Consider the following 27,467-nt stretch of genomic DNA (forward strand, 5'->3'; position numbering starts at 1 on the left):
ACGCTCCCGCCGTCTTTCAAGAGTTGGTCAATGACATCTTTCGTGACCTTCTCTACTCCTGCGTGGTGGTGTACCTGGACGACATCTTGGTCTTCTCTCCGGATCTTCTCACTCACCGGAGGGACATTCGTCAGGTCCTGCTCAGGCTCAGGCAGAACCACCTCTACGCTAAATATGAGAAGTGCCTCTTTGAGCAGACCTCGCTTCCGTTTCTGGGCTACATAATCTCTCAGACCGGCCTACGAATGGATCCAGAGAAACTGTCTGCCATCCAGAAGTGGCCCCGGCCAGAGGGGTTGAAGGCTATTGAGCGGTTCCTGGGCTTCGCCAACTACTACCGCCTCTTCATTCCGCACTTCTCTTCCCGGACTGCCCCTATCTCGGCGCTCACCCGTAAGGGCGCTAATCCCAGAGAATGGCCGCCCAAAGCAGAGGAGGCCTTCCTTTCCTTAAAACAAGCTTTTTCCTCCGCCCCTGTGCTGCATCGTCCGGACGGCAACAAACAATTCTTCCTAGAAGTCGACGCTTCCTCCTCCGGAGCCGGAGCGGTACTTACCCAAAAGTCGTCTTCCGGAAGAATGGTAACCTGCGGCTTCTTCTCCAAACTCTTCTCCTCTTCTGAGCGCAATTATTCTATAGGAGACCGAGAATTGTTGGCCATTAAGCTGGCACTGGAGGAGTGGCGTTACCGGCTCGAGGGGGCTCTTCACCCGGTAATAATTTACACGGACCACAAGAACTTAGCTTACCTCCAGAGTGCCCAGAGACTTAACCCGCGCCAAGCCCGGTGGTCCTTGTTCTTCGCCCGCTTTAATTTCATTCTTCATTTTCGCCCGGCTGACAAAAACATCAAAGCTGATGCCTTGTCCCGATCCTTTTTGGTCTCTGATCTTGAGAAGGAGCCTAAACACATCATCGACCCCGCCAAAGTAATGCATGTGGCCCCTGTGAATCTAAATCGTCTTCCACCCGGTAAGACGTTCGTAACTGTACCTGATCGTGAGAAGGTTCTACACTGGGGACACTTGTCCAAGCTAGCTGGCCACGCTGGTCAGAAAAAGACCCTCCTGCTTATTACCCGGCATTACTGGTGGCCTACCCTGCACAAGGACGTAATAGACTTTGTTTCAGCCTGTGTGTCCTGCGCCCGCAACAAGGTTCCGAGACATCTGCCAGCCGGCCGTCTCCTTCCTCTTGCTGTACCTGCTGCCCCATGGCAGCATATAGCTATGGACTTTATAACGGACCTCCCTGTCTCTGCCAGTTGTACGGTCATTTGGGTGGTCGCTGACCGCTTTTCCAAAATGGCTCACTTTATTCCCCTGCCGGGTCTCCCGTCTGCATCAGAGTTAGCTAAAGACTTTATCCATCATGTCTTCCGTCTTCATGGTCTTCCTCTCCACATCGTATCCGACCGAGGGGTTCAGTTCACCTCTCGCTTTTGGCGAGCCATGTGTAAACTGCTGGGGGTCACCTTGGACTTTTCTTCTGCTTATCACCCACAGTCCAATGGCCAAGTAGAACGGATCAACCAAATTTTAACCAGTTTCCTTCGGCACTTTTTTAATGCTCACCATTCCGACTGGGTGGATCTTTTACCGTGGGCCGAATTTTCCTACAATACTCACGAGAGCGAATCTTCCTCCAAATCCCCGTTTTTTGTAGTCTTCGGTCAGCATCCTCGGATCCCGTTTCCCGTCTCCACCTCGGTGGACAATCCGGCTGCGGAATCTCTCGTTAACGAATTTTCCTCCATTTGGGAAAGTACCAGATCCGCACTCCTTCAGTCTTCCGAGCGGATGAAAAAACAGGCTGACAAAAGACGTCTGGATCCACCACAATTCCGTCCTGGAGATAAGATCTGGCTCTCGTCCAAATATGTCCGCCTCACGATTCCTTCCTACAAGTTAGGGCCTCGGTTCATCGGTCCACTGGAAGTTATCAAACAAATCAACCCGGTGGCCTATAAATTGAAACTCCCGGCCAATTTGCGGATTCCTAACTCCTTCCATGTATCTCTACTCAAACCCGTGGTACTTAACTCTTTTTCCAAGTCTACAGGTATGCCTCCTGCTCCGGTTTCCGCTGAAAACGAGTTTGAGGTAGAGAACATTCTGGCCACCAAAAGGGTAAGAGGAAAGTCCTTTTTTCTAGTGGATTGGAAGGGGTTTGGTCCTGAGGAGAGAACATGGGAGCCCCGGGAGAACATCCAGGCCCCTCTCATCCTTGATAAATTTCTCTCTGGCCTAAAAAAGGGGGGGCCTAAAGGGGGGGTACTGTAGCGTCGGCGTCCCTGCCTCCTGCTAGGCAGGGACGCCGTTCCCCTCACCTCTCCGCTCCGTGCCCGGCGGCTTCCTCCCGCTCTGCTGGCAGCGCGCGCTGCTTCCCGGCCTCTGTGCTTAGGGCGCGCGCGCTCCCCCTCTCTTAAAGGGGCCGCGTGCGCCGTCCTAAGGAGTCCCCGGCCAATGGCCGGAGGACCTCACCATATATAAGGCACCTCCTCCAAAATGGAGGTGCCCGAGCAATGTTGTTGCAAAACCTTTCAACTCTGCTTCAGCCCTCAGGTCCCGTTACCAGATACCTGCCAGTTACCTGCCAGATCTCTGCTTGATACCTACCTGATTCCTGTCTATCTGCTTGCATTCCTGCGGTCCGACAGTCTGCCTTCCAACACCTGTCAGTCTGTCTATAGATCTGCCCGCCCGCTCAACAGGGAGCGCTCACCTGCTACCTGCCTGCTAGCCTACCTGGAGGCTCTGCCGTCACTTGCCGTGACCACTTGCCTGTCCAGAGACTCCTGCCCGCTCACCTGGGAGCACTCACCTGCTACCTGCCTGCTAGCCTACCTGGAGGCTCTGCCGTTACTTGCCGTGACCACCTGCCTGTCCAGAGACTCTTGCTTGCTCACCTGGGAGCACTCACCTGCTACCTGCCTGCTAGCCTATCTGGAGGCTCTGCCGTCGCTTGCCGTGACCACCTGCCTGTCCAGAGACTCTTGCCCGCTCACCTGGGAGCGCTCACCTGCTACCTGCCTGCTAGCTTATCTAGAGACTCTTTCCCTGCTGTCACTTGCCGTGACCACCTGCCTGTCTAGAGACTATTATCCTGCTGTCACTTACCGTGACCACCTGCCTGTCTAGAGACTCTTACCCTGCTGTCACTTGCCGTGACCATCCGCCTGTCAAGAGACTGTCCCCGTCACTTGCCGTGACCTCCAGCCCTTCTACCCAGAGACTGTCCCTGTCACTTGCCATGACTACCTGCCCGCCTTCCCTGGGAGCCACCCGCTTCCTGACAAGGACTGCCCCTTTGTATAGTTGCTCTGAGGTTCCACCTCCCAGACCCGTTACACCCTCCTTGCATCGCAGCACAGAGGTTCCACCACCCGGATCCGTAACAGTCAATATATGGGTAGTTAATCACTACTGCATTATCCTGTGCAGCTTGCACCATCTGATTATGCAGCCGGCCCTAAAATGCCTCACTGATGTTGGGGGACCTATAGATCACACAAAATATTACTCTTTCAGTGTCTATCTCCCTAGGTAATTTCACCCATAGGGTTTCAACTTTCTCACAAACCTTATCACCTTTTATTATCTTTGTCACACTGATGTTCATATTACGCCAAACATACAGACATATTTCTGCTTCTTTCCTATTTGCCTTGTGTCTTTCTGAAAGACTCTATAAAGTCAGGAAGACTTACAGCCCAATCATGTGAAGAGTCCAACAGTGTCTCAGCAACACAAGTTACATCATTGTGTTCCTCTAGTACAAAACTTTCATATTTTGTTTGCTAGCCTTCTAGCATTTCTGAACATCCACTGTAGGTTACCATCCATTTTCCCACATTTACTTTCTGAAATGATAATTCCTGAAATATAGTGGTATATTTGTCATCAATGCTTGTTCATAAAAATGGATTTCCTTATTCTCTGACCTAATCTTCCCATCACAGTTCACTTCTTCATCCTCTAATAAAATCTGACTTACCTACACATTTATTTTGTGCCTTGACCTTCCCTATCATCCCCAGTTTAAATAAATACTCATCCACCCCTGCTAGAATTTTTTCCCCCATACCATCTTCCATTAAGGTGCAAATGATCTGCAGAATACAAATTGTACCCTGATGAAAAGTTAGCGCAGTGTGCCATGAGCCCAAATTTTTCTGCTCTGTACCAAGACATAAAGAGGTTTTTTACCTCAAAGAAAGAATCAGCTGTGATCCCCTGCTGTAATACTCTTTTGCTTCCTCCCCTGCACAGGAGATGTGGTATGGTCAGACCATGTTCCTGCACAGTCAGGCACAGCCATTACACAGTACACAGCAGGGGCACATTTATAAGATTATCTCAGCACAGGAACTAATTTTTAAACACATCCAATTAATAAACTTATTATTATTCAAAGATCTATTGATTAACATGTTGATTAAAATTACTTATTGCTAAACAAAACAATAGACTGGTATTACACTTACCTGTCTACTAGATAATAGACGCTCTCCATTGCTTTTCGGAGCTGTGCCTAAACGATAAAAGAAGCACATTATTTTAGAAAATAGACACAGAAACACATCTATATACAGTCCTGCTCATTGTTATTGGCACCCATGCAGTTTAAGTACATAATGTGGAATATCTCCTGAAAAAATGAAACAAGTGAAACATTTTCTTTTGAATAGAGCACTGTGTTAAATACAAAAGAGAAAATGATAAACAATAATTTAAAGCAAAAACAATGGGAGGGAAAATAGAAAAATCTAAAACTTGCTGTGACACTGGTATTGGTACCCTTTACATTAATTTAGTATGGAAAAACATTTTGACAAACCTGCAATATATTACAAAAGAGATTCACCTGTGATTAATTGTCAGTGCCCATGTGACATGAATTAGTCAATGACTGATGACTTCAGTTTCAACAGTGTGCAATGTTATTAAGAAGTTTGCCAAACATGGAACCATCAAGAACCTCCCTGAACGTGAGGGAAAGAGGAAAATTGCCAAGAGATTTCTTCGAAGATTGGAAATGGTGGAAAAAACACCAAGACAAACATCCAAAGACACTTCCAAAACAGAAAACTTTCTCAGTTATTTCTATTCTCTAGAGCAGTGATGCAATTCAAATTTCATATATTTCATGTTCGCATACTTAGCACTGCAGAGTGCTACTTTATTTGTTAGTGATATATGGAGATGGCTACTCTTAGTAAGCACCTGTACACACCCGTTTTCTGTTTTGGATGTGACGGTCAGGTTTTTACTATTTGTATACATAGGCTTTCTGACTGAGCACTCCGCTCCTAAGCCTCAGGTGGTTTTAATTACAGCAGGATCTTACCTTCCCATACACATGCAGACTTTAGTCTCTAAGAGAGGATTCACATTAGGTAGGTTCCTGGTAACGAGAGTCGGCTTACCGTGGCTTCCGGGTACACATGAAGTGGCCAATTTATGCTCTACGTTTTCTCAGTTATTTCTATTTTCTAGAGCAGTAATGCAATTCAAATTTCATATATTTCATGTTTGCATACTTAGCATTACAGAGTGATACTTTATTTCTTAGTTATACAGTCATATGAAAAAGTTTGGGCATCCCTATTAATCTTAAGCTTAATGTTTTATAAAAATTGGTGTTTTTGCAACAGCTATTTCAGTTTGATATATGTAATAACTGTTGGACACAGTAATGTTTCTGCCTTGAAATGAGGTTTATTGTACTAACATAAAATGTGCAATCTGTATTCAAACAAAATTTGACAGGTGCATAAGTATGGGCACCTCACCAGAAAAGTGACATTAATATTTAGTAGATCCTCCTTTTGCAAAAATAACAGCCTCTAGTCGCTTCCTGTAGCATTTAATGAGTTCCTGGATCCTGGATGAAGGTATTTTTGACCATTCCTCTTTACAAAACAATTCCAGTTCAGTTAAGTTTGATGGTCGCCGAGCATGGACAGCCCTCTTCAAATGATCCCACAGATGTTCAATGATATTCAGGTCTGGGGACTGGGATGGCCATTCCAGAACATTGTAATTGTTCCTCTGCATGAATGCCTGAGTAGATTTGGAGCGGTGTTTTGGATCATTGTCTTGCTGAAAGATCCATCCCCTGCGTAACTTCAACTTTATCACTGATTCTTGAAAATTATTGTCAAGAATCTGCTGATACTGAGTGGAATCCATGCGTCCCTCAACTTTAACAAGATTCCCGGTGCCGGCATTGGCCACACAGCCCCAAAGCATGATGGAACCTCCACCAAATTTTACTGTGGGTAGCAAGTGTTTTTCTTGGAATGCTGTGTTTCTTTGCCACCATGCATAACGCCTTTTTGTATGACCAAACAACTCAATCTTGGTTTCATCAGTCCATAGGACCTTCTTCCAAAAAGAAATTGGCTTCTCCAAATGTGCTTTTGCATACCTCAGCCGACTCTGTTTGTGGCGTGCTTGCAGAAACGGCTTCTTTCGCATCACTCTCCCATACAGCTTCTCCTTGTGCAAAGTGCGTTGTATAGTTGACCGATGCACAGTGACACCATCTGCAGCAAGTTGATGCTGCAGCTCTCTGGAGGTGATCTGAGAATTGTCCTTGACTGATCTCACCATTCTTCTTCTCTGCCTTTCTGAAGTTTTTCTTGGCCTGCCACTTCTGGCCTTAACAAGAACTGTCCCTGTGTTCTTCCATTTCCTTACTATGTTCCTCACAGTGGAAACTGACAGGTTAAATCTCTGAGACAGCTTTTTGTATCCTTCCCCTGAACAACTATGTTGAATAATCTTTGTTTTCAGATCATTTGACAGTTGTTTTGAGGAGCCCATGATGGCACTCTTCAGTGGAGCTTCAATCAGGAGAACAACTTGTAAGTGGCCACTTTAAGTAGCTTTTCTCATGATTGCATACACCTGGCTATGAAGTTCAAAGCTCAATGAGGTTACAAAACCAAAAAAAGTGCTTTAGTAAGTCAGTAAAAAGTAGGTACGAGTATTTAAAACAAGAAAATGATAAGGGTGCCCATACTTATGCACCTGTCAAATTTTGTTTGAATGCAGATTGCACATTTTCTGTTAGTACAATAAACCTCATTTCAAGGCAGAAACATTACTGTGTCCAACAGTTATTACATATATCAAACTGAAATAGCTGTTGCAAAAACACCAATTTTTATAAAACATTAAGCTTAAGAATAATAGGGGTGCCCAAACTTTTTCATATGACTGTATATGGAGATGGCTACTCTTAGTAAGCACCTGTTCATACCTGTTTTCTGTTTCGGAAGTGATGGTCAGTTTTTTGATATTAGAAACACTTCATGTCTTTTAGAGTGAGGCACCTCTTGTAATTTATAATTCTTTTTAATGTTTTTCCTAATAAACTTATACCTTTTAAGATTTATCATAGCATAGATAAAACCTTCAGTTTAAGTAAACACAGCACACAGCTTGATAAGTGACACATCATTGAATTCAGTGTTTTAACCCCTACCTCATTCTGTGCTCAGATTAAATAGCAAAACCCTGCTGACATGTTTTCTTTAATTTGAGTTAAATTGCAAAATTGCTTGTTTTCTTTCACAAGAACTTTTCAATTTCCCCATTTACCAAGATGAGAAAACACCTTTAAGGATCTCTTATAAGCATGCACTTTTCACTTTACACCATTATAACCTATTAAAATAGTCTGAAATAAATTTTAAAATATTGAACATTTCAGCAAGCAACCATTACAGCTGTCCTACTTTGCATTTTCTCTGAACCTGAGTGTTCCAATCTCACTTCTAACCACTCCACAATGTAAAGGTCTCAGAGAATTGTGCAGCTGAGCAGAGTCAGGTTAAGGGCTCATACCCATTTGTGAGAAAAAAAATGGTCCCATTTCTGGACCGAAAAAAAGGGACAAGTGCCATTCGAGTGTGATGCGATTGCTATGCAATTTTTCACACCTAGCATCTGTATGACATCCGTATGCAATGCGTTTTTTTTCTATGCAACTATTATTCTATAATCATTTTCAAAACCATTTACAGAGTTCTATGCTACAGAATGGTAATGTATCCGTAAAAATCGGATGGTCCGTACGTTTTTCCATTTTTTTCTCGCACCCATTGACTTGCATTGGCGAGTCTCGTCTGAGAAACGCAGCAAATCCCAGCATGCTGCGATTTTTTTCTCAGTCCGATTTCAGCTGAGAAAAAAATCGCAGATGAGATGTAATCCATTAAATAACATTGGTCAGAGTGCAATCCAATTTTTTATCGGATTGCAGTCGTCCGTTTTTCTCGCAGATGAGTATAAGCCCTAAAGCTGGGGCTTTCAGCTTCATGAGAAAATTGACATTTTCACATATTCTAAAAGATTAACAATTTTCCAAGATGCATTTTCTTGGACTTTAAGATTAAGATAATGGGTTTTATATAAGTCCTTTACACTTAGATTATATGTACACATAGAAGTTGTGCTACAGTTTTTGCCTCATAACTAAAAACTGTGTGGTAAAAACTGCATGTAGTTTACTGCAAATTGCAACATTTTTTGTGACAATTACCAGTGACTCGCACAAAAACAATGAACTAAATCATGGAGGTGTTTTCATAAAGCACCTTCAAATGTTGCAAAATAATTTTAGCAGAAGATGAAGTTTTGCACAAAAAATGTGACTTTTGGTGTTCTCGTGCCAGTTTTGGCCAAAGTGGGAGGAGTAGGGGTGGAATGGGGCGTGATGAAGCCTGTCGGAAAAATTCATCAAAAGTCAGAAAAATTCATCAAAAGTGGTGATGTAACTTATGCCCAAAATGTTACCCCAATCCTTGACTACAGTAACATTTCTAGTGGTGGTACGTGGAGAAGAACGCTAGTTGCAAAATGTGCTGAATTTATTAAATGGCATCAAAATCATGGCAATTAGCTGTAAAACACAATCAAAAACTGTGGCACAATCACTACGTGAGAATATACCCTAAACTGAAAATGTAATACAATAGCTGTCTAAGTTATTGAATTTTTCATGCTTCAGATTTTTAGCGTAATAAAGTGCTGCCATAGTATGTACTCTATTTTACTGCAATTAGACAGTTTATATACATTTGATGTGAAGTATATGTAAGCTGTGAAATGCCTCAGAAAAGTTCATGTACTGTCATAGATGTAAGATTAAGTGACTCAGAATTTCATCTTAATAAAGGTCTTAGTGTCTGCTTTGCTCTCCATTCCTGAAAGATTTCTGAAAAGAAAGCAAAAAAAAAAAGACACTTTGAAGAGCTGGAATTTTTCCAACTCAATATTCCAACGTTGCCTGGAGAATGTTTTCATCCACTCAATTACTGTTAGAAACTCATTTATTTGTGCCCAGTGTTAAATTTCTAATCCCTTCTAGAAATAAAAGGCATTAAGATAAAATGACCATCTGGTTTTACCTTTTGAATGTAAACAATGCCTCTAAGTGCATGTCTACATAACCATTCTGCTCATGCTATGCACGTATGGGTCTCACATTTAGCAAAATAACTAGAAAACAGAATATGGTTTTGTGAAAGTGTCTGCTTTTGCCTTACTTTAATATTGTCAAGATAAATATAAAGTACAGTAGGTATTTAACAGCAAACACAAATGCATATGCATTTATATTTGTGGTGTGTGATATAATCTTCATTGAAGGTGTAATAAATAGTGTTATATAACAGTGGATGGTGTAAATATTCATTAAAGAATAAGGTTAATAGCAGACAAGTCTAAAAAGAAATCTGGCACTCCAGTTGTGCAATGAAAAAGAACTTCACTTTATTGGAACCGCAATCCAGATAAATATAATGTTTCGGTCTAACAATAAGACTTTCCTCAGACTGAAAGGAATACCAGAGGGACGCACAGGATAAAGACCAGATTGCAAAGCGATCAAGAGAACAGTGAGTGAAATTGAGGGCAGCACAAGTAAATGGAATACAGCCCTGTAGAGGTGCGCTCACATTTACTTGAACTGCCTGCATTTCGGTTTCGCTCTGTTCTGCTTGTCCACCGCACCTGCGGTTTCGCTCTGCTCCACTTGTCCTTCGCGCCTGCGGTTCTGCTCTGCTAATCCACCACACCCGCGGCTCTCTTCCTGTATCCCAGTCTGTACTGGTCCCTATCCAACCTGCGTTCCAACCTGCCAGTATCTGCCAGTCTGCATACCAGCCGTGCCTGCCAGTACCCGCCTGTCTGCATACCAGCCGTGCCTGCCAGTATCCACCTGTCTGCATACCAGCTGTGCCTGCCCGTTCCTGCATTCCCCGGTGTGAGTCAACAGCTGTGACCGGGGTCTGACCTGGAGTAGCACCTGGGCTACCTCCCACGTCCCTCCTCAGACCACGGAGTGAATTGAGCCACCGTGTGTTCATGGTCGGATCTGGCGAGGCCCCTAGTCACGCCCCTCCAGGCACTCCTCGGTTTGTGGCCCAGTGGGACCACTAACCACGCTCATGCCAGTCAGTCCGGGCGTGAGCGTAACATTTGTACTTCATGTATGGAGTGGTGTCCTATGTGAGCACCCAGCACACTGAGAAACATATATCCTACTTCTACAGTTAATAGCGGATTTCAATATACTGTTAATTACCTCAAGAAAACTTTTAGAAAAGGAAAATAAGTTGTCTTATGTTTGTCTTTTAGTTCTTTTTAAATATTTTTCTTGTATTTTCCAGAATCTTTTAAAAAACAGTGTAAAGTAAAATACATCAGGGTTGGGGATGACCCTTTAGTGGGAATGACGATAGGGGCTTATTCACAATAAAAGTGTTAAGTGCCCACGATGAGTTTTTTTCCCATATATAAAACAAATTTTGCACACCAAAGAGACGTCATATGACCCACATGCTATGGCAGTAATGGATCGATATCTAATTATGAGACTAATATTGCGCATGAAATACAAATTGTCATGAGTCAGAAGATAATGTTTGTAAAAGTGTAAAATGCTCACCCATAAAGTGCCAGAGTGCCGTGTGCGTCAGAAAGAGCCCCGTTTTTACACAATGTAAACTGTGGTGGATTTTGGAAAGCTACAACATCTCAATTTCTCTTGCAGGTGTGCTGAGTTTCATATGTGCAATTACACCGTACAATTGCATTACAAGGCAGAAAATCCACAGGTAGAAAAACGCATATGCATTTTTAGTGCATTTCCAGTGCAACAACAAATTAAAATCGCATGTAATCCCCACATGACTGTATCAATAACGTTTTTTCAAAACCAAATATTAGGAACTATTAAAAACAAAGCTGCTTAAATTAAAACATGACATGCCAAAAAGAGACAAAAACCCGCAGTGTTAAAAATATGATAAAATGTTTATAAATACATGGTGAAAAACGCAATGAATAAAAGGCAAGTAATGTAATCCATCTAAAAATCTGCAGCATAGCCTAAAACTGCCAAACAATGCTCAGCTTTCATTGTACCAGAGCAGTTTAAAGAGGAGCTATCATAAGCAAATTACATATTGGTTAAAAGTGTTTTTTGTGTCAAATTAATAAATAAAAAAATAGAAATCCTGCAATTTTGACAGTGGCTACTGGGGCTTCTTCAGACTATTGTTTTTGGAAATGTATATTTCTACAATCAGGCATGGACTGGCCCACAGGAGAATAGGAGAATCCTCTGGTGGGCCCCTGTGCAGGAGTGGGCCATCACCCTCTTATATGAGCAGCACTTGGAACTATATACTTGAATCACTATGTACAGACAAAGGCAGCATCTTATTCATTTAACAATCTACCCAGTTCATTGTTATATAAATTTGTGATTGAGGATAATGTCACATTTGCATGGAGCTGAAAAGTTGGGCATTGGAGTTGGTTACTGGTGGGCCCTTGGCACCCCAGTCCGACACTGGCTACAATGGTCAGACCTCGACCCTATCTTATGTATTGTAGTGTCTAATGAGCCTGTGTAAATTTCTTTGTGAAGGGAGGGGCGCAGGGTAATCAATGAAATCACCTATCGTAAATGGTGGTTCCTGTGTCATCAGCTGTGTATACAGATGTTACCTGTCATAATCCTGTCCTTGATGATAAGGAACCTGCTGAAAATATTTCATGAAAGAACTGGAAGTATCAATTTTCAAAAAGTCCCAGTGGCCAGTGTGAAAATTGCAAGATTACTAATTTTAATTTTTTTGTTTGTTTGTTTGTTTTTTAATAAAAATCTGAGTATTGAAAACAAGTAGTGCTATTTTTAAGCACATGTAACACCAAAAACTAATTTAAAAATAGGTCATTTTCCAATGATAACTTCGCTTTAAGAAATGAATGACGCTCATTGCATTCTTCCTCTTCAGTGCTCTTTACCGAGATCAGTAATGTGGTGTGTATTTACAGCATTCTACAGGCGATTCAACAAATAAACACTATAGTTGAGTTCAATATATGTAAAAACTTATTCAGAGAAACACAGGATTGTTTTGCTGGTTCATTTTTAGTCCCTCGTGTTCCAAAAAAAGTAATATAAATGTTTTCACTCTGCAGTGGTCAATACACAAAAATATACAGAAATCCACGTGTTTGGACACCTGTCTTTGCTGCAGACAGCTAGGAGAGGATTATGAGATAATCATTGTAAAATGTATTCCTAGAGGCGCACATCTGCAAAATGACATTTATTCTTCACTTCACCTGAAGACATACTGAATATCAATTGGGCACCAGTGAAAGGGATATTAACATGAGTGCCTGGAGTACTGTTATTAGACACTGGATATGATCAGAGGTGGCCATTCGGATGCATTAGAAAAACATCATGTCTCATGAAGCAGCGTTCCATCTAACTGGGTGGGTGTGATAATTAACCGAACAATGGATCTTGGCACACAGGAAATTAACACAGGCAACACTAAAAAATTTTGGATCACGGCTATGAGTATGCATTTTATGGGTCCAATATTGTAAAATCAGAATGTGACTACAGCCATGCATATGGACATCGTTGAGCAATTCTAGGAACAATTCACTGAGCACGAGTATCAGTTTCGGTTCTTTCAGTCCGATGGGGTGAACTGCCATACATACAGTAGTATGTTTCTCTGTTAAGTCCATGCAAAATTTATAGAAGTACATATAGTGAGCATATAATGCTTTGGTCATACAGTGGCATGTAAAAGTTTGGGCACCCCTGGTCAAAATTATTGTTATTGTGAACAGTTAAGCAAGTTGAAGATAAAATGATCTCTAAAAGGCCTAAAGTTAAAGATGACAAATTTCCTTTGTATTTTAGTCAAAAGAAATTATTTTCATCTTTTACATTTTAAAAATTACAAAAAGGAAAATTGGCTGATGCTCAATTTTGGCCACCCTGCATGGTTAGTACCTAGTAGCCAAGAGTTTTTCAATTCTTGTTTGAGGGATTTTCATCCATTCTTCCTTAGAAAATTCTTCCAGTTCTGTGAGATTCCTGGGTCATCTTGCATGCACTGCTATTTGAGGTCTAGCCACAGATTTTCAATGAATTCAGATCAAGGGACTGTGAGGGCAATTGTAAAACTTTCCACTTGCGCCTTTTAAGGTAGTCTATTGTGGATTTTGATGTGTGTTTAGGATCAATATCCATTTATAGAAGCCGTCCTCTTTTCAACTTCAGCTATTTTACAGCCGGTGTTATGCTTGCATCAAGAATTTGTTGAAATTTCATGTAATCCATTCTTCCCTCTACTCCTGAAATGTTCCCAATGCCATTGGCTGCAACACAACCCCAAATCATGATTGATCCACTCCCATGCTTAATTGTTGGCAAGATGTTCTTCTCCTGAAAATCTTTGCCCTTTTTTCTCCACACATACCTTTGACCATTGTGGCCAAAGAGTTCTATTTTAACCTCATCAGCCCACAAGACTTGTTTCCAAAATGCATCAGGCTTGTTTAAATGTTTTTTTGCATACTTCTGAAGCTGAATTTTATGGTGAGGATGCAGGAGAAGTTTTCTTCTGATGACTCTTCCATGAAGCCCATATTTATGCAGGTGTCTCTGAACGGTAGACCAATGCACCACAACTCCAGAGTATACTAAATCTTCCTGAAGGTCTTTAGCAGTCAAGCAGGGGTTCTGATTTTATTCTCTGGCAATCCTACAAGCAGCTCTCACTGAAATTTTGCTTGGTCTTTCAGACCTTATCTTGACCTCCATTTTCCTGATAGCTGCCATTTCTTAATTACATTTTGAACTAAGGAAAGGGCAACTTGAAAACGCTTTGCTATATTATAGCCTTCTCCTGCTTTATGGGCCTCCACCATTTTCAGAGTGCTTAGAAGAACCCATGGCTGCTGTTTTTTGGCACAAGGTTAGAGGAGGCTGGGCTTTTATAAAGCTGGGAAATTTGCATTACCTGGCCTTTCCTAATGATGATCGTGAACAAACAATGATGCTAACAGGTTAATTAAGCTCTAAAGCAACCAAAACTTGATATTAAAGAGGACACAATCAATACTGTAAATATACTTTATTCATCAATCAATTCATATATTTAAAACACAAAACGAGGACATATTAAAATACAGAAAACAGTACATGCAAAAATATAAAAAATATATAAAAAGTAGCTCAGCAGGGGTGAGGGGTATGTCCACTATAGAGAAGTAGTGTATACACCAAATAAAGGGAGAAATAAACTGGTGTTACAGTTTAACCATTTATATTAGTTATCCAAATATGCCCATATATATCTGCTTCCCAATGATCAGTGTATATAATCAAGTAATGATCAGTGTATTTAATCAAGTAATCTATGTAAACCAATAACTACAGGTATAGTATCAATATAATCTAGATATTTAAGGTGCAAATGCAATCAAAAAGAATTTATGTAATTGTAATCCCTAGAAGCATGATTTAGGCTATGTGCGCACCATGCGGATTTGAAGCAGAAATTTCCTGAGTGTTTTTGCCTCTCCCTGGCAGAAAAAATGCATGTGGATTTACATGTGTTTTTGACGCGTTTCTGACGCGTTTTTACATGCGTTTTGTTAACCGTTTTTGTACATCAATGAATGCTTCTTGGAGCGAAATAAAGTTATTTGGTGGGACATTGCTTAAACCCTTGGATTAAGAACTGTGGTGAGTTTATTGGTTCATTTAAATAATTTAAAAATTGGTCTGTTGTATTTCAAATAAAGTGTTTGCTCTGTGTATGTGTGTTTATTTAACTCTTTACTTTACTTTAATTAAGTTTGGTCATGAAAAGGTCTGATTGACACCTTGTCATCACCAAACAAAAGAGTTGGGTGTCAGCTAGTCCCATTCACCCAATCTTCATTAGGATTTCTTCATTAGCATTGTAATTTATGCGGCAGCTGTGAGCTGCAAATTTTAGCCCGGGAAGGTGCCATTAGGCAAACATTTTCCATGGCCATAATTAACATCTCACAGCTGGTTCGTTATGCTATGTCCCCCGGATCAGCACTCAGCAGCGATTTGGACACAACGCATTTACGTTGCTTCCAAAACGCGGTGCTCTAATGCCGCACTTTTGTTGTTGGTACGTGTGAATCCACCGCATATAATGACACTTCAATCGGTCAAAATCTGCAGCGAAGACTAGCGTGTCTACAGAAATTGACATGCTGCGGGTGAGTTTGGGTATGTGACCAAGGTCAGGAACCGCTGCAGGTCTGACGCTGCGTGTTTATACAGCGTCAAACCTGCAGCGTCCAGATGTTACAGCATAGTGGATGGGATCTCTAGAAATCCCATATCCACTATGCGTGCATCTGAGGCTGCGGATCTCCCGTGGACACTGACATGCAGCGCGCCTTTCAGGACCGCAGCATGTCAAATTCTTTTGAGGAGTCGCTAGTCTGCGCAACAGAAATTTGACCACTAGAAAGTATTGAATGCGGTAAATCCGCATGGTTCAGTGAACACATGTGGATTTACCTGCGTTCAATAGAATACAACATTTTGGATGCAGCAAAATTTTGCGTCCAAAGTGCTGCTATGTCCGGATTGTAGGCACAGAGCCTAAAATTAAAAAAAAGTGGCATGGGCTCCCGCGTCATTTTTATAACCAGCAGAGGGAAAGCTGATGGCTGGGGGCTGATGTTAGTAGCCGGGGAAGGGGACATTAGCCAACAATGTTCCCTGGCTATTAATATCAGCCCACAGCTGTTTTGTTTAGCCTTTACTGGCTAGATTACAGGGGGACCCCAGAAAAAAATTGATGTGGGCTCCCCCTATAAAATCTAACCAGCAAAGGCTAACCTAGACAGCTGCGGGCTGATATTAATAGCCATGGAAGGGGCCATGAATACTAGCCCCCTCGTCGGCTATTAATATCAATCCTCAGCAGTCCCAGAAATGGAGGATCCAAATCTGGCGCTTAGCCTCGCTCTTCCCACTGCCCTGTAGCGGTGGCAGTGGGGTAATGGGGTTGGGGTTCACGTCAGCCTTATATTGGCGGCTGATGTGAAGCCCAGATTAGTAATGGAGGGCGTCTATAAGATGCCCCCATTACTAACCGCGTGGTCAAATAGTCGCTGCCTTTTCAATAAAAACACGTCCAGAATAAAGTATTTTAATGAAATAAAAAACACATGTTTTTACTTTAAAAAAAAAAAACTTTATTGTACGCCTCCGTGAAGCCATCGATCTTTTGAAAAAAAAAAGTAAAAAAGCAAACAACCATATCCCTCACCTGTCCGCCATCAATGACGCAGTCCACGATCACCCCCGATTGTCCCTCGACGATCCGTGTCACTTCTACAGCAATGACATCAGCAATCACTTATGTTACTGCTGTAGAAGCCAGCAATGTATACTGACAGGAGTGTAAAATCACTCCTGTCAGTATACATTGCTGCAGGAGGTCACTGGGGTTCATCAATTGATGAGCCCCGGTGAGCTAACCACCATGGGAGCATTCTTGTGTATTCAGTGTACCGCCAGCTGCCGGGAGGAGAGGATCGCCGCCGGGGACCAGGAGGACACCGGGGGGTGCCGGACAGGTGAGTATGAAAGGTTTTTTTTTATTTCTACTTTATTTTTATTTTTTTTTTACACTGTGGGCATGCGTGCTGGGCAGAGAAGACTACTGCTCCTTCTAGCCACGCTGCTCTTGCTGTTATCAGGGAGAGCGACGATTGGATGAAAGGCGTAGTAGCCTCCTCTCCCGACCTAGGTACCACACGCAGCGTGTCTCCGCCGTGAATTTGTGGCCATTGACTTTAATTGAAATGCAGCAAATCCACAGGTTACGTGTGGTTTTGCTGCGTTTCAATTCAAGTTAATGGGTGCAAATTCGAGGCGGAAACGCCCAAACAATGGTAGTGCTGCATATTTTAATGCAATGCCAATCCGGAGCGGGAATTTCCGCATCATGTGCACAGCACATGCAGATTTGCATTGCAATGCATGGCAGACCAATTACAAGTGCTTTTTATGCGATTCTGCGGCGGAAAACCCGCTGCAAAAACGCTTTGTGTGCACATAGCCTAAGGTGCTAGTGCAGTTCAATATATAAGATTATAATTAGTGTTGAGCCACCCCCGTAGTGTTCGGGTTCGGTTCGGTTCGTCGAAAACCGGGATGTTCGAGGAACTGTTCGTCGAACTGTTCGTCGAACACCTTAGAACACCGTCGAACACCGTTAAAACCAATGGGAGGCAAACAAAAACACATAGGAACACATAGAAAACACCTTCAAAGGTGTCCAAAAGCTCACAAACTGCTCAGAAGACGCTTTCTTTAAAAAAGCCGGCCGGCAATTCAGCAGCGGCATACACCGGTAACCGACAATTTAGACATGAAGGAATAGAGCATCACACATAGATTAGATAGATAGAAACATGTCAGTCACATATATATGAAGTACAGTGACAGTGTTGCTTACTGTACTTGTCATTTAGTGTAAAGGATTTATTAAAAAATATAATAGTGTTTTCGTGCACCGTCTCTTTAAAAAAGCCGGCCGGCAATTCAGCAGCGGTACCCGACAATTTATAACAGACAGAATAGAGCTTCACACATAGATTAGATAGATAGAAACATGTCAGTCACATATATATGAAGTACAGTGAAAGTGCTGCTTACTGTACTTGTCATTTACTGCAAAGGATTTATTAAAAAAAATAATAGTGTTTTCATGCACCGTCTCTTTAAAAAAGCCGGCCGGCAATTCAGCATCTGTACCCGACAATTTAGAATAGAAGGAATAGAGAATCACACATAGATTAGATAGATAGAAACATGTCAGCCACATATATATGAAGTACAGTGACAGTGTTGCTTACTGTAATTGTCATTTAGTGTAAAGGATTTATCAAAAAAAATAATAGTGTTTTCATGCACCGTCTCTTTAAGAAAGCCGGCCGGCAATTCAGCATCTGTACTCGACAATTTATAACAGACAGAATAGAGCTTCACACATAGATTAGATAGATAGAAACATGTCAGTCACATATATAATAAGTACAGTGATAGTGTTGGTTACTGTACTTGTCATTTAGTATGAAAATAAAGGATTTATTATTAAAAAAAATTGGCGTGGGGTTCCCCGTAATTTTAGTCTCTAGCGGAGGTTAAGCAGACAGCTGGGGTAGATGTTTGAAGCCTGGGAAGGGGGTAATACCCACGGAGCTTCCCAGGCTACTAATATCAGCCCCCAGCTGAATACCTAGCCTTTACTAGCTATTAAAATGGAGGACCCCCCAAAAAAATGACGTGGGGTCCCCCCTAATTTAATAGCTAGCAAAGGCTAGGCAGTCTGCTGGGGGCTGATATTAATAGCCCAGGAAGGGAGCCATGAATATTGGCCCCCTCCCAGGCTAGAAACACCAGCCGTCAGCCGCCCCAGAAATGGCGCATCCATAGGATGCGCCAATTCTGGCACTTAGCCTCGCTCTTCCACGCTGCCCTGGTGCGGTGGCAGGGGGTAATAGGGTTGGGGTTGATGTCAGCTTATAATGCCAGCTGACATCAAGCCCAGGTTAGTAATGGAGAGGCGTCTATAAGACACCCCCATTACTAACCCCATAGTCAAAGTTAAAAAAAAAACACAAACACCCAGAATAAAGTCCTTTAATTGAAATAAAGACACAATTCTTTATTGTTCTAAATTAAACCATACTTACCATCACGCCCATTCCAGCTGAAGCCAACGATCTCCTGCAATAAAATAAAAATAATAAAGCAACCTCATCCTTACCTTTCCATGGTTCCCAGGACAGCTTCAGCTCTGCTACATCGAGATGACAGGCTGGACCGCAGCAGAACGCTGCCATCCAGCCTGTCATCCCGCAGACACTGAGAAGCGCAGGCATGCTTGCGCTCCTCAGTGTCTGACTGTGACGGCATCCAGATGAGCCGACAATGAACTCGGCTCACCTCATGTACGTCACTGACAGCGTGGGAAAATTCTCCTGCACTCAGCGCTTCAGCGTGAGAATTTTCCCACGCTGTCAGTGACGTGCATGAGGTGCGCCGAGTTCATTGGACATGACCTCGGCTCATCTGGATGCCGTCACAGCCAGACACTGAGTAGCGCAAGCAAGCCTGCGCTTCTCAGTGTCTGCGGGATGACAGGCTGGATGGCAGCGTTCTGCTGCGGTCCCGCCTGTCATCTCGATGTAGCAGAGCTGAAGCTGTCCTGGGAACCATGGAAAGGTAAGGATGAGGTTGCTTTATTATTTTTCTTTTATTGCAGGAGATCGTTGGCTTCAGCTGGAATGGGCGTGATGGTAAGTATGGTTTAATTTAGAACAATAAAGGAATGTGTCTTTATTTCAATTAAAGGACTTTATTCTGGGTGTTTGTGTTTTCTTTTAACTTTGACTATGGGGTTAGTAATGGGGGTGTCTTATAGACGCCTCTCCATTACTAACCTGGGCTTGATGTCAGCTGGCATTATAAGCTGACATCAACCCCAGCCCTATTACCCCACTGCCACCGCTACAGGGCAGTGGGAAGAGCGAGGCTAAGTGCCAGAATTGGCGCATCCTAAGGATGCGCCATTTCTGGGGCGGCTGACGGCTGGTGTTTCTAGCCTGGGAGGGGGCCAATATTCATGGAACCCTTCCTGGGCTATTAATATCAGCCCCCAGCTGTCTGCCTAGCCTTTGCTAGCTATTAAAATAGGGGGGACCCCACGTCATTTTTTTGGGGGGTCCCCCATTTTAATAGCTAGTAAAGGCTAGGTATTCCGCTGGGGGCTGATATTAGTAGCCTGGGAAGCTCCGTGGGTATTACCCCCTTCCCAGGCTTCAAACATCTGCCCCAGCCGTCTGGTTAACCTCCGCTAGAGCCTAAAATTATGGGGATCCCCACGCCAATTTTTTTTAAATAAATCCTTTATTTTAACACTAAATGACAAGTACAGTAATCAACACTGTCACTGTACTTCATATATATGTGACTGACATGTTTCTATCTATCTAATCTATGTGTGATTCTCTATTCCTTCTATTCTAAATTGTCGGGTACAGATGCTGAATTGCCGGCCGGCTTTTTTAAAGAGACGGTGCATGAAAACACTATTATTTTTTTAAATAAATCCTTTACACTAAATGACAAGTACAGTAAGCAACACTGTCACTGTACTTCATATATATGTGACTGACATGTTTCTATCTATCTAATCTATGTGTGATTCTCTATTCCTTCTATTCTAAATTGTCGGGTACAGATGCTGAATTGCCTGCCGGTTTTTTTAAAGAGACGGTGCATGAAAACACTATTATTTTTTTAAATAAATCCTTTACACTAAATGACAAGTACAGTAAGCAACACTGTCACTGTACTTCATATATATGTGACTGACCTGTTTCTATCTATCTAATCTATGTGTGATTCTCTATTCCTTCTATTCTAAATTGTCGGGTACAGATGCTGAATTGCCGGCCGGCTTTTTTAAAGAGACGGTGCATGAAAACACTATTATTTTTTTTAATAAATCCTTTATACTAAATGACAAGTACAGTAAGCAACACTGTCACTGTACTTCATATATATGTGACTGACATGTTTCTATCTATCTAATCTATGTGTGATGCTCTATCTTTCTGTTATAAATTGTTGGGTACAGATGCTGAATTGCCGGCCGGCTTTTTTAAAGAGACAGTGCATGAAAACACTATTATTTTTTTTAATAAATCCTTTATACTAAATGACAAGTACAGTAAGCAACACTGTCACTGTACTTCATATATATGTGACTGACATGTTTCTATCTACCTAATCTATGTGTGATTCTCTATTCCTTCTATTCTAAATTGTTGGGTACAGATGCTGAATTGCCGGCTGGCTTTTTTAAAGAGACAGTGCATGAAAACACTATTATTTTTTTTAATAAATCCTTTACACTAAATGACAAGTACAGTAATCAACACTGTCACTGTACTTCATATATATGTGACTGACATGTTTCTATCTATCTAATCTATGTGTGAAGCTCTATTCTGTCTGTTATAAATTGTCGGGTACCGCTGCTGAATTGCCGGCCGGCTTTTTTAAAGAGAGGGTGCATGAAAACACTATTATTTTTTTTGATAAATCCTTTACACTAAATGACAAGTACAGTAAGCAACACTGTCACTGTGCTTCTTATATGTGTGACTGACATGTTTCTATCTATCTAATCTATGTGTAAAGCTCTATTCTTTCGGTTCTAAATTGTCGGGTACCGGTGTATGCCGCTGATGAATTGCCGGCTTTTCATGTTTCACTGTTGGCACTGTTCCCATCGATTTGGGCAATCACTGTAATGCCACAACCACCATGGCTGTGGCATTACAGTGAGTGGCAGACAATCCCTGCATGATTGGTGCTCTAAATAGCTCCAGACATGCAGGACACGCTTTTGGTGCACGAACAGTTATCGAACATAACCTCGAACAGCCGAATTTTTTGCAAATCGTTCGGGTTCGTCGAACAACTCGAACACCGCCCAAAACAGCTCGAATTTGAGATTGGCGAACAGTTCTAGTCGAACACCGCTCATCTCTAATTATAATCCCCAGAAACATGAATCAAATAGACTGTAATAGATCAGGCATAATGGTAAACATCATTCATGATTACAGAGCATAATAACACATCAGATAACAAGCCAAATGAATGCGGACATACCACTACCCCCTCTCACCACTCCAATGCCGTTTCACCACTGCTTCATCAGCTACTCCCTGATGATCTCCTGTTACTATCGCACTTAACAGTGTCAGCGTCCACATGACACCGACCAGAGGAGGGCTGTACCGGTCCCCAATCAGCTGTTGAGGGGCCTGCAGTCTTAGCAGCCGCCGGCCGGCACTGTACTTCTGCGTGCTGCTGTGCCCCGCCTCCGGCATTATGGTATAACAGACACAGCCACATCATGCACCACACTATGCGTGGCTGCATCTGCCTGTCTCCATGTTTTTCTGTCTATGACTGGTCTGCTGACTGGGATGGCCAGAGGTCTGGAAATCAAATGTAATAAGTAGCGGTGCTGAGTCGGTTCTAGGACGCAGTGCACACCTAACTTGCATAGGTCTGACTCTGAGACACAGGTCAGGTGCACAGGCTGCATTGCACGCTTGTGCGTACCTGCAGTTTGCCGCTCCCCCCGCACCAATTGTGAATAAAAACTAGAAAAGAAACTGATGGCAAGTACATGGTAGGCAATGATGTGAACGTGCTGAGGCGTCACTGAATGGTCCTTCACCCAGCCTAATGGGTGCTCAGAAAGCGAATGAAACTCTGCATAAAATAACAAAATGAGGAACTAGCCAATGGACAGAGAAAAAAGTATTAGTGGAAAGCATATTGTGATCATGTAATAGATCTGCATGTCTTTCCATGGAGCCATAACATGAAAAAAAAAATACAAATACACATTTGATATCGCTGCATTTGTAAAAGTCTGATCTATCAAAATATTAAATAAATTGACTGGTAAACAGCATAACGAAAAAAATAAAATCAAAATGCCAGAATTGCGTTGTTTTGGTCATCACATCAACACAAAAAATGTAATAAGAACTGATCAAAACATCATATCTTACCCAAAATGAAATCGGTAAAACAACAAGCCCTCACACAACTCCATATCTTTAAAATTGAAAACATGAAAACGTTACGGCTCATAAAGAATGGCGTCACAAGAAAAACATTTTTTTTAACAAATTTCAAAATTTGTTTTTACCACTTAAATAAAATAAAACCTATACATGTTTGGTATCTCTGTAATCGCACTGACCTGGAGAATTATATTGCCAGATAATTTTTAAAATTCAATGAACTTAGTAAATAAAAAACCCAAAAAACAACTGCGGTATTGTGGTGTTCTTTGCCATTTCGTCACACTTGGATTGTTTTCCCATCTTTCCAATACGTCACATGATAAAATGAATGGTGTCATTCAAAAATACAACTCGTCCCGCAAAAAACAAGTTCTCACACATCTATGTGAACAGAAAAATTTTAAATGTTATGGATCTTGAAATAAGGCATTGCAAAAACGAAAAAAACAACAACAAAAAAGTCCTGTTCTTAAAGTGTTAATAAATCTGTACATGTTTTATTCAAACTAAGTCTAAGAGCGCAGGTAGCAGATGATGAGACCCCCAAGTTTCCCCCTCCCCATCTTAGATTGTTGGTATGCATTTGTTCATCTCTTTGTAAAATATTTTTAACCTTTTGCCAATATTCTTGGATTGGAAGCTGGATCCTTCCAACCTCTCATGAGTAGTATTGAGCGATACCTTCCGATATCAGGAAATATCGTATCGGATTGGATCGGACCGATACCCAAAAAGTATCGGATATCGCCGATTCCGATACCGGAAACCAATGCAAGTCAATGGGACACAAATATCGGAATGAAAATAAACCCTTTCTTTCCTTGTAGGTTAATTCTACATGAAGTAAAACAACTAAGAATAATGTAGAATGTATTACGCGAAAAGCCGGCAATTCATCAGCGGCATACACCGGTACCCGACAATTTACAACAGAAAGAATAGAGTATCACACATAGATTAGATAGATAGAAACATGTCAGTCACATATATAATAAGTACAGTGATAGTGTTGGTTACTGTACTTGTCATTTAGTGTAAAGGATTTATTTAAAAATATAATAGTGTTTTCATGCACCGTCTCTTTAAAAAAGCCGGCCGGCAATTCAGCATCTGTACCCGACAATTTAGAATAGAAGGAATAGAGAATCAAACATAGATTAGATAGATAGAAACATGTCAGTCACATATATATGAAGTACAGTGACAGTGTTGATTACTGTACTTGTCATTTAGTGTTAAAATAAAGGATTTATTTTAAAAAAAATTGGCGTGGGGTTCCCCTTAATTTTAGGCTCTAGCGGAGGTTAAGCAGACGGCTGGGGCAGATGTTTGAAGCCTGGGAAGGGTGTAATACCCACGGAGCTTCCCAGGCTACTAATATGAGCCCCCAGCTGAATACCTAGCCTTTACTAGCTATTAAAATGGGGGACCCCCTCAAAAAAATGACATGGGGTCCCCCCTAATTTAATAGCTAGCAAAGGCTAGGCAGACAGCTGGGGGCTGATATTAATAGCCCAGGAATGGTGCCATGAATATTGGCCCCCTCCCAGGCTAGAAACACCAGCCGTCAGCCGCCCCAGAAATGGCGCATCCATAGGATGCGCCAATTCTGGCACTTAGCCTCGCTCTTCCCACTGCCCTGTAGCGGTGGCAGTGGGGTAATAGGGTTGAGGTTGATGTCAGCTTATAATGCCAGCTGACATCAAGCCCAGGTTAGTAATGGAGAGGCGTCTATAAGACACCCCCATTACTAACCCCACAGTCAAAGTTAAAAAAAAAAACACAAACACCCAGAATAAAGTCCTTTAATTGAAATAAACACACAATTCTTTATTGTTCTAAATTAAACTCTACTTACCATCACGCCCATTCCAGCTGAAGCCAACGATCTCCTGCAATAAAAGAAAAATAATAAAGCAACCTCATCCTTACCTTTCCATGGTTCCCAGGACAGCTTCAGTTCTGCTACATCGAGATGACAGCCTGGACCGCAGCAGAACGCTGCCATCCAGCCTGTCATCCCGCAGACACTGAGAAGCGCAGGCATGCTTGCGCTCCTCAGTGTCTCTCTATGACGGCATCCAGATGAGCCGAGTTCATGTCCAATGAACTCAGCTCACCTCATGCACGTCACTGACAGCGTGGGAGAATTCTCCTGCACTCAGCGCTTCAGCGTGAGAATTTTCCCACGCTGTCAGTGACGTGCATGAGGTGAGCTGAGTTCATTGGACATGACCTCACCTCATTCACGTCACTGACAGCGTGGGAAAATTCTCACGCTGAAGCGCTGAGTGCAGGAGAATTTTCCCACGCTGTCAGTGACGTGCATGAGGTGAGCCGAGTTCATTGGACATGACCTCGGCTCATCTTTATGCCGTCACAGAGAGACACTGAGGAGCGCAAGCAAGCCTGCGCTTCTCAGTGTCTGCAGGATGACAGGCTGGATGGCAGCGTTCTGCTGCGGTCCAGCCTGTCATCTCGATGTAGCAGAGCTGAAGCTGTCGTGGGAACCATGGAAAGGTAAGGATGAGGTTGCTTTATTATTTTTCTTTTATTGCAGGAGATCGTTGGCTTCAGCTGGAATGGGCGTGATGGTAAGTATAGTTTAATTTAGAACAATAAAGAATTGTGTGTTTATTTCAATTAAAGGACTTTTGTCTGGGTGTTGTGTTTTTTTTAAATACTTTACTAGAAATTCATGGTGGTCATGTCTAATATTGGCGTGACCCCATGAATTTCGGGCTTAGGGCCAGCTGATAATACCAAGCTGGCCCTAACCCCTTTATTACCCAGTGAGCCACCGCACCAGGGCCCTGGATGAGTTGGGTACAGCGCCAGAAGATGGCGCTTCTATGAACGCGCCATTTTCCGGGGTGGCTGCGGACTGCAATTTGCAGCGGGTGGGGCCCAGAAAGCTTGGGCCTCCCTACGCTGAGGATTCCAGACCCCAGCTGCCTAGTTGTACCTGGCTGGACACAAAAATAGGGCGAAGCCCCACGTATTTTTTTTTTAAATTATTTCATGAAATTCATGAAATAATTAAGAAAATAAGGGCTTCCCTATATTGTTGTGTCCAACCAGGTACAAATAGGCAGCTGGTGGTTGGGGGCAGCCCTTTCCTGCCTGCTGTACCTGGCAGGACACAAATATAGTGCGATGCCCCACGTCAATTTTTTTAAAATTATTTCATGAAATAATTTTTTTAAAAAAGGGTTTCCCTATATTGTTGTGTCCGGCCAGGTACAAATAGGCAGCTGGTGGTTGGGCGCAGCCCGTTCCTGCCTGCTGTACCTGGCTGGACGCAAATATAGTGCGAAGCCCCACATCAATTTTTTTTTAATTATTTCATGAATTTCCTGAAATAATTAAAAAAAAATTGACGTGGGACTTCGCACTATATTTGTGTCCAGCCAGGTATAGCAGGCAGGAACGGGCTGCGCCCAACCACCAGCTGCCTATTTGTACCTGGCCGGACACAACAATATAGGGAAGCCCTTTTTTTCTTTATTATTTCATGAATTTCATGAAATAATTTAAAAAAAAAATACGTGGGGCTTCTCCCTATTTGTGTGTCCAGCCAGGTACAACTAGGCAGCTGGGGGATGGTATCTGCAGCGCAGGGAGGCCCAAGCTTTCTGCCCCCCCCCGGTGCAAATTGCAGTCCGCAGCCACCCCGGAAAATGGCGCATTCATAGAAGCTGGATGCTGTACCTGGCTGGCATACAAAAATATGGCAAAGCCCACGTCAAAATTTTTGGGAAAAATTTATTAAAAAATAAATAATAATTTAGGGACTGCATCTTTATTAACTCCTCAAATGTCATTTAGTGTTAAAATAAAGGATTTATTTAAAAAAAAATTGGCGTGGGATCCCCCATAATTTTAGGCTCTAGAGGAGGTTAAGCAGACGGCTGGGGCAGATGTTTGAAGCCTGGGAAGTGGGTAATACCCACGGAGCTTCCCAGACTACTAATATCAGCCCCCAGCTGAATACCTAGCCTTTACTAGCTATTAAAATGGGGGACCCCCCCAAAAAAATGACGTGGGGTACCCCCTATTTAATAGCTATCAAAGGCTAGGCAGACAGCTGGGGGCTGATATTAATAGCCCAGGAAGGGTGCCATGAATATTGGCCCCCTCCCAGGCTAGAAACACCAGTCATCAGCCGCCCCAGAAATGGCGCATCCATAGGATGCGCCAACTCTGGCACTTAGCCTCGTTCTTCCACGCTGCCCTGGTGCGGTGGCAGGGGGTAATAGGGTTGGGGTTCATGTCAGCGCCAGCTGCCATGAAGCCCAGGTTAGTAATGATGGGCGTCTATAAGACACCCCCATTACTAACCTACAAAGTGTTAAAAAGAAAAAACACACTACACCCAGAAAAAAATAATTTATTTGAAATAAAACACACAATTTTATTTAATTCTTAGTTTACTAAAAAAAAATA

At 42.5% G+C, this 27,467-nt stretch overlaps 1 protein-coding gene across 1 annotated transcript in view; it reads right to left on the reverse strand.

Moving 5' to 3' along the window:
- The window catches only part of SMOC2 (SPARC related modular calcium binding 2), a 748,277-nt gene that overhangs the window by 36,300 nt on the left and 684,510 nt on the right, over positions 1-27,467 (reverse strand). The window contains exon 12 of the mRNA XM_073672815.1: positions 4,487-4,533. Within this exon, the coding sequence (XP_073528916.1) occupies positions 4,487-4,533 (47 nt within the window). The remainder of the gene's footprint in view (positions 1-4,486; positions 4,534-27,467) is intronic.

Source organism: Phyllobates terribilis, unplaced genomic scaffold (genome assembly GCF_046119375.1).
Source record: "Phyllobates terribilis strain yellow unplaced genomic scaffold, ASM4611937v1 Scaffold_3__8_contigs__length_932513732, whole genome shotgun sequence".
NCBI lineage: Eukaryota > Metazoa > Chordata > Amphibia > Anura > Dendrobatidae > Phyllobates > Phyllobates terribilis.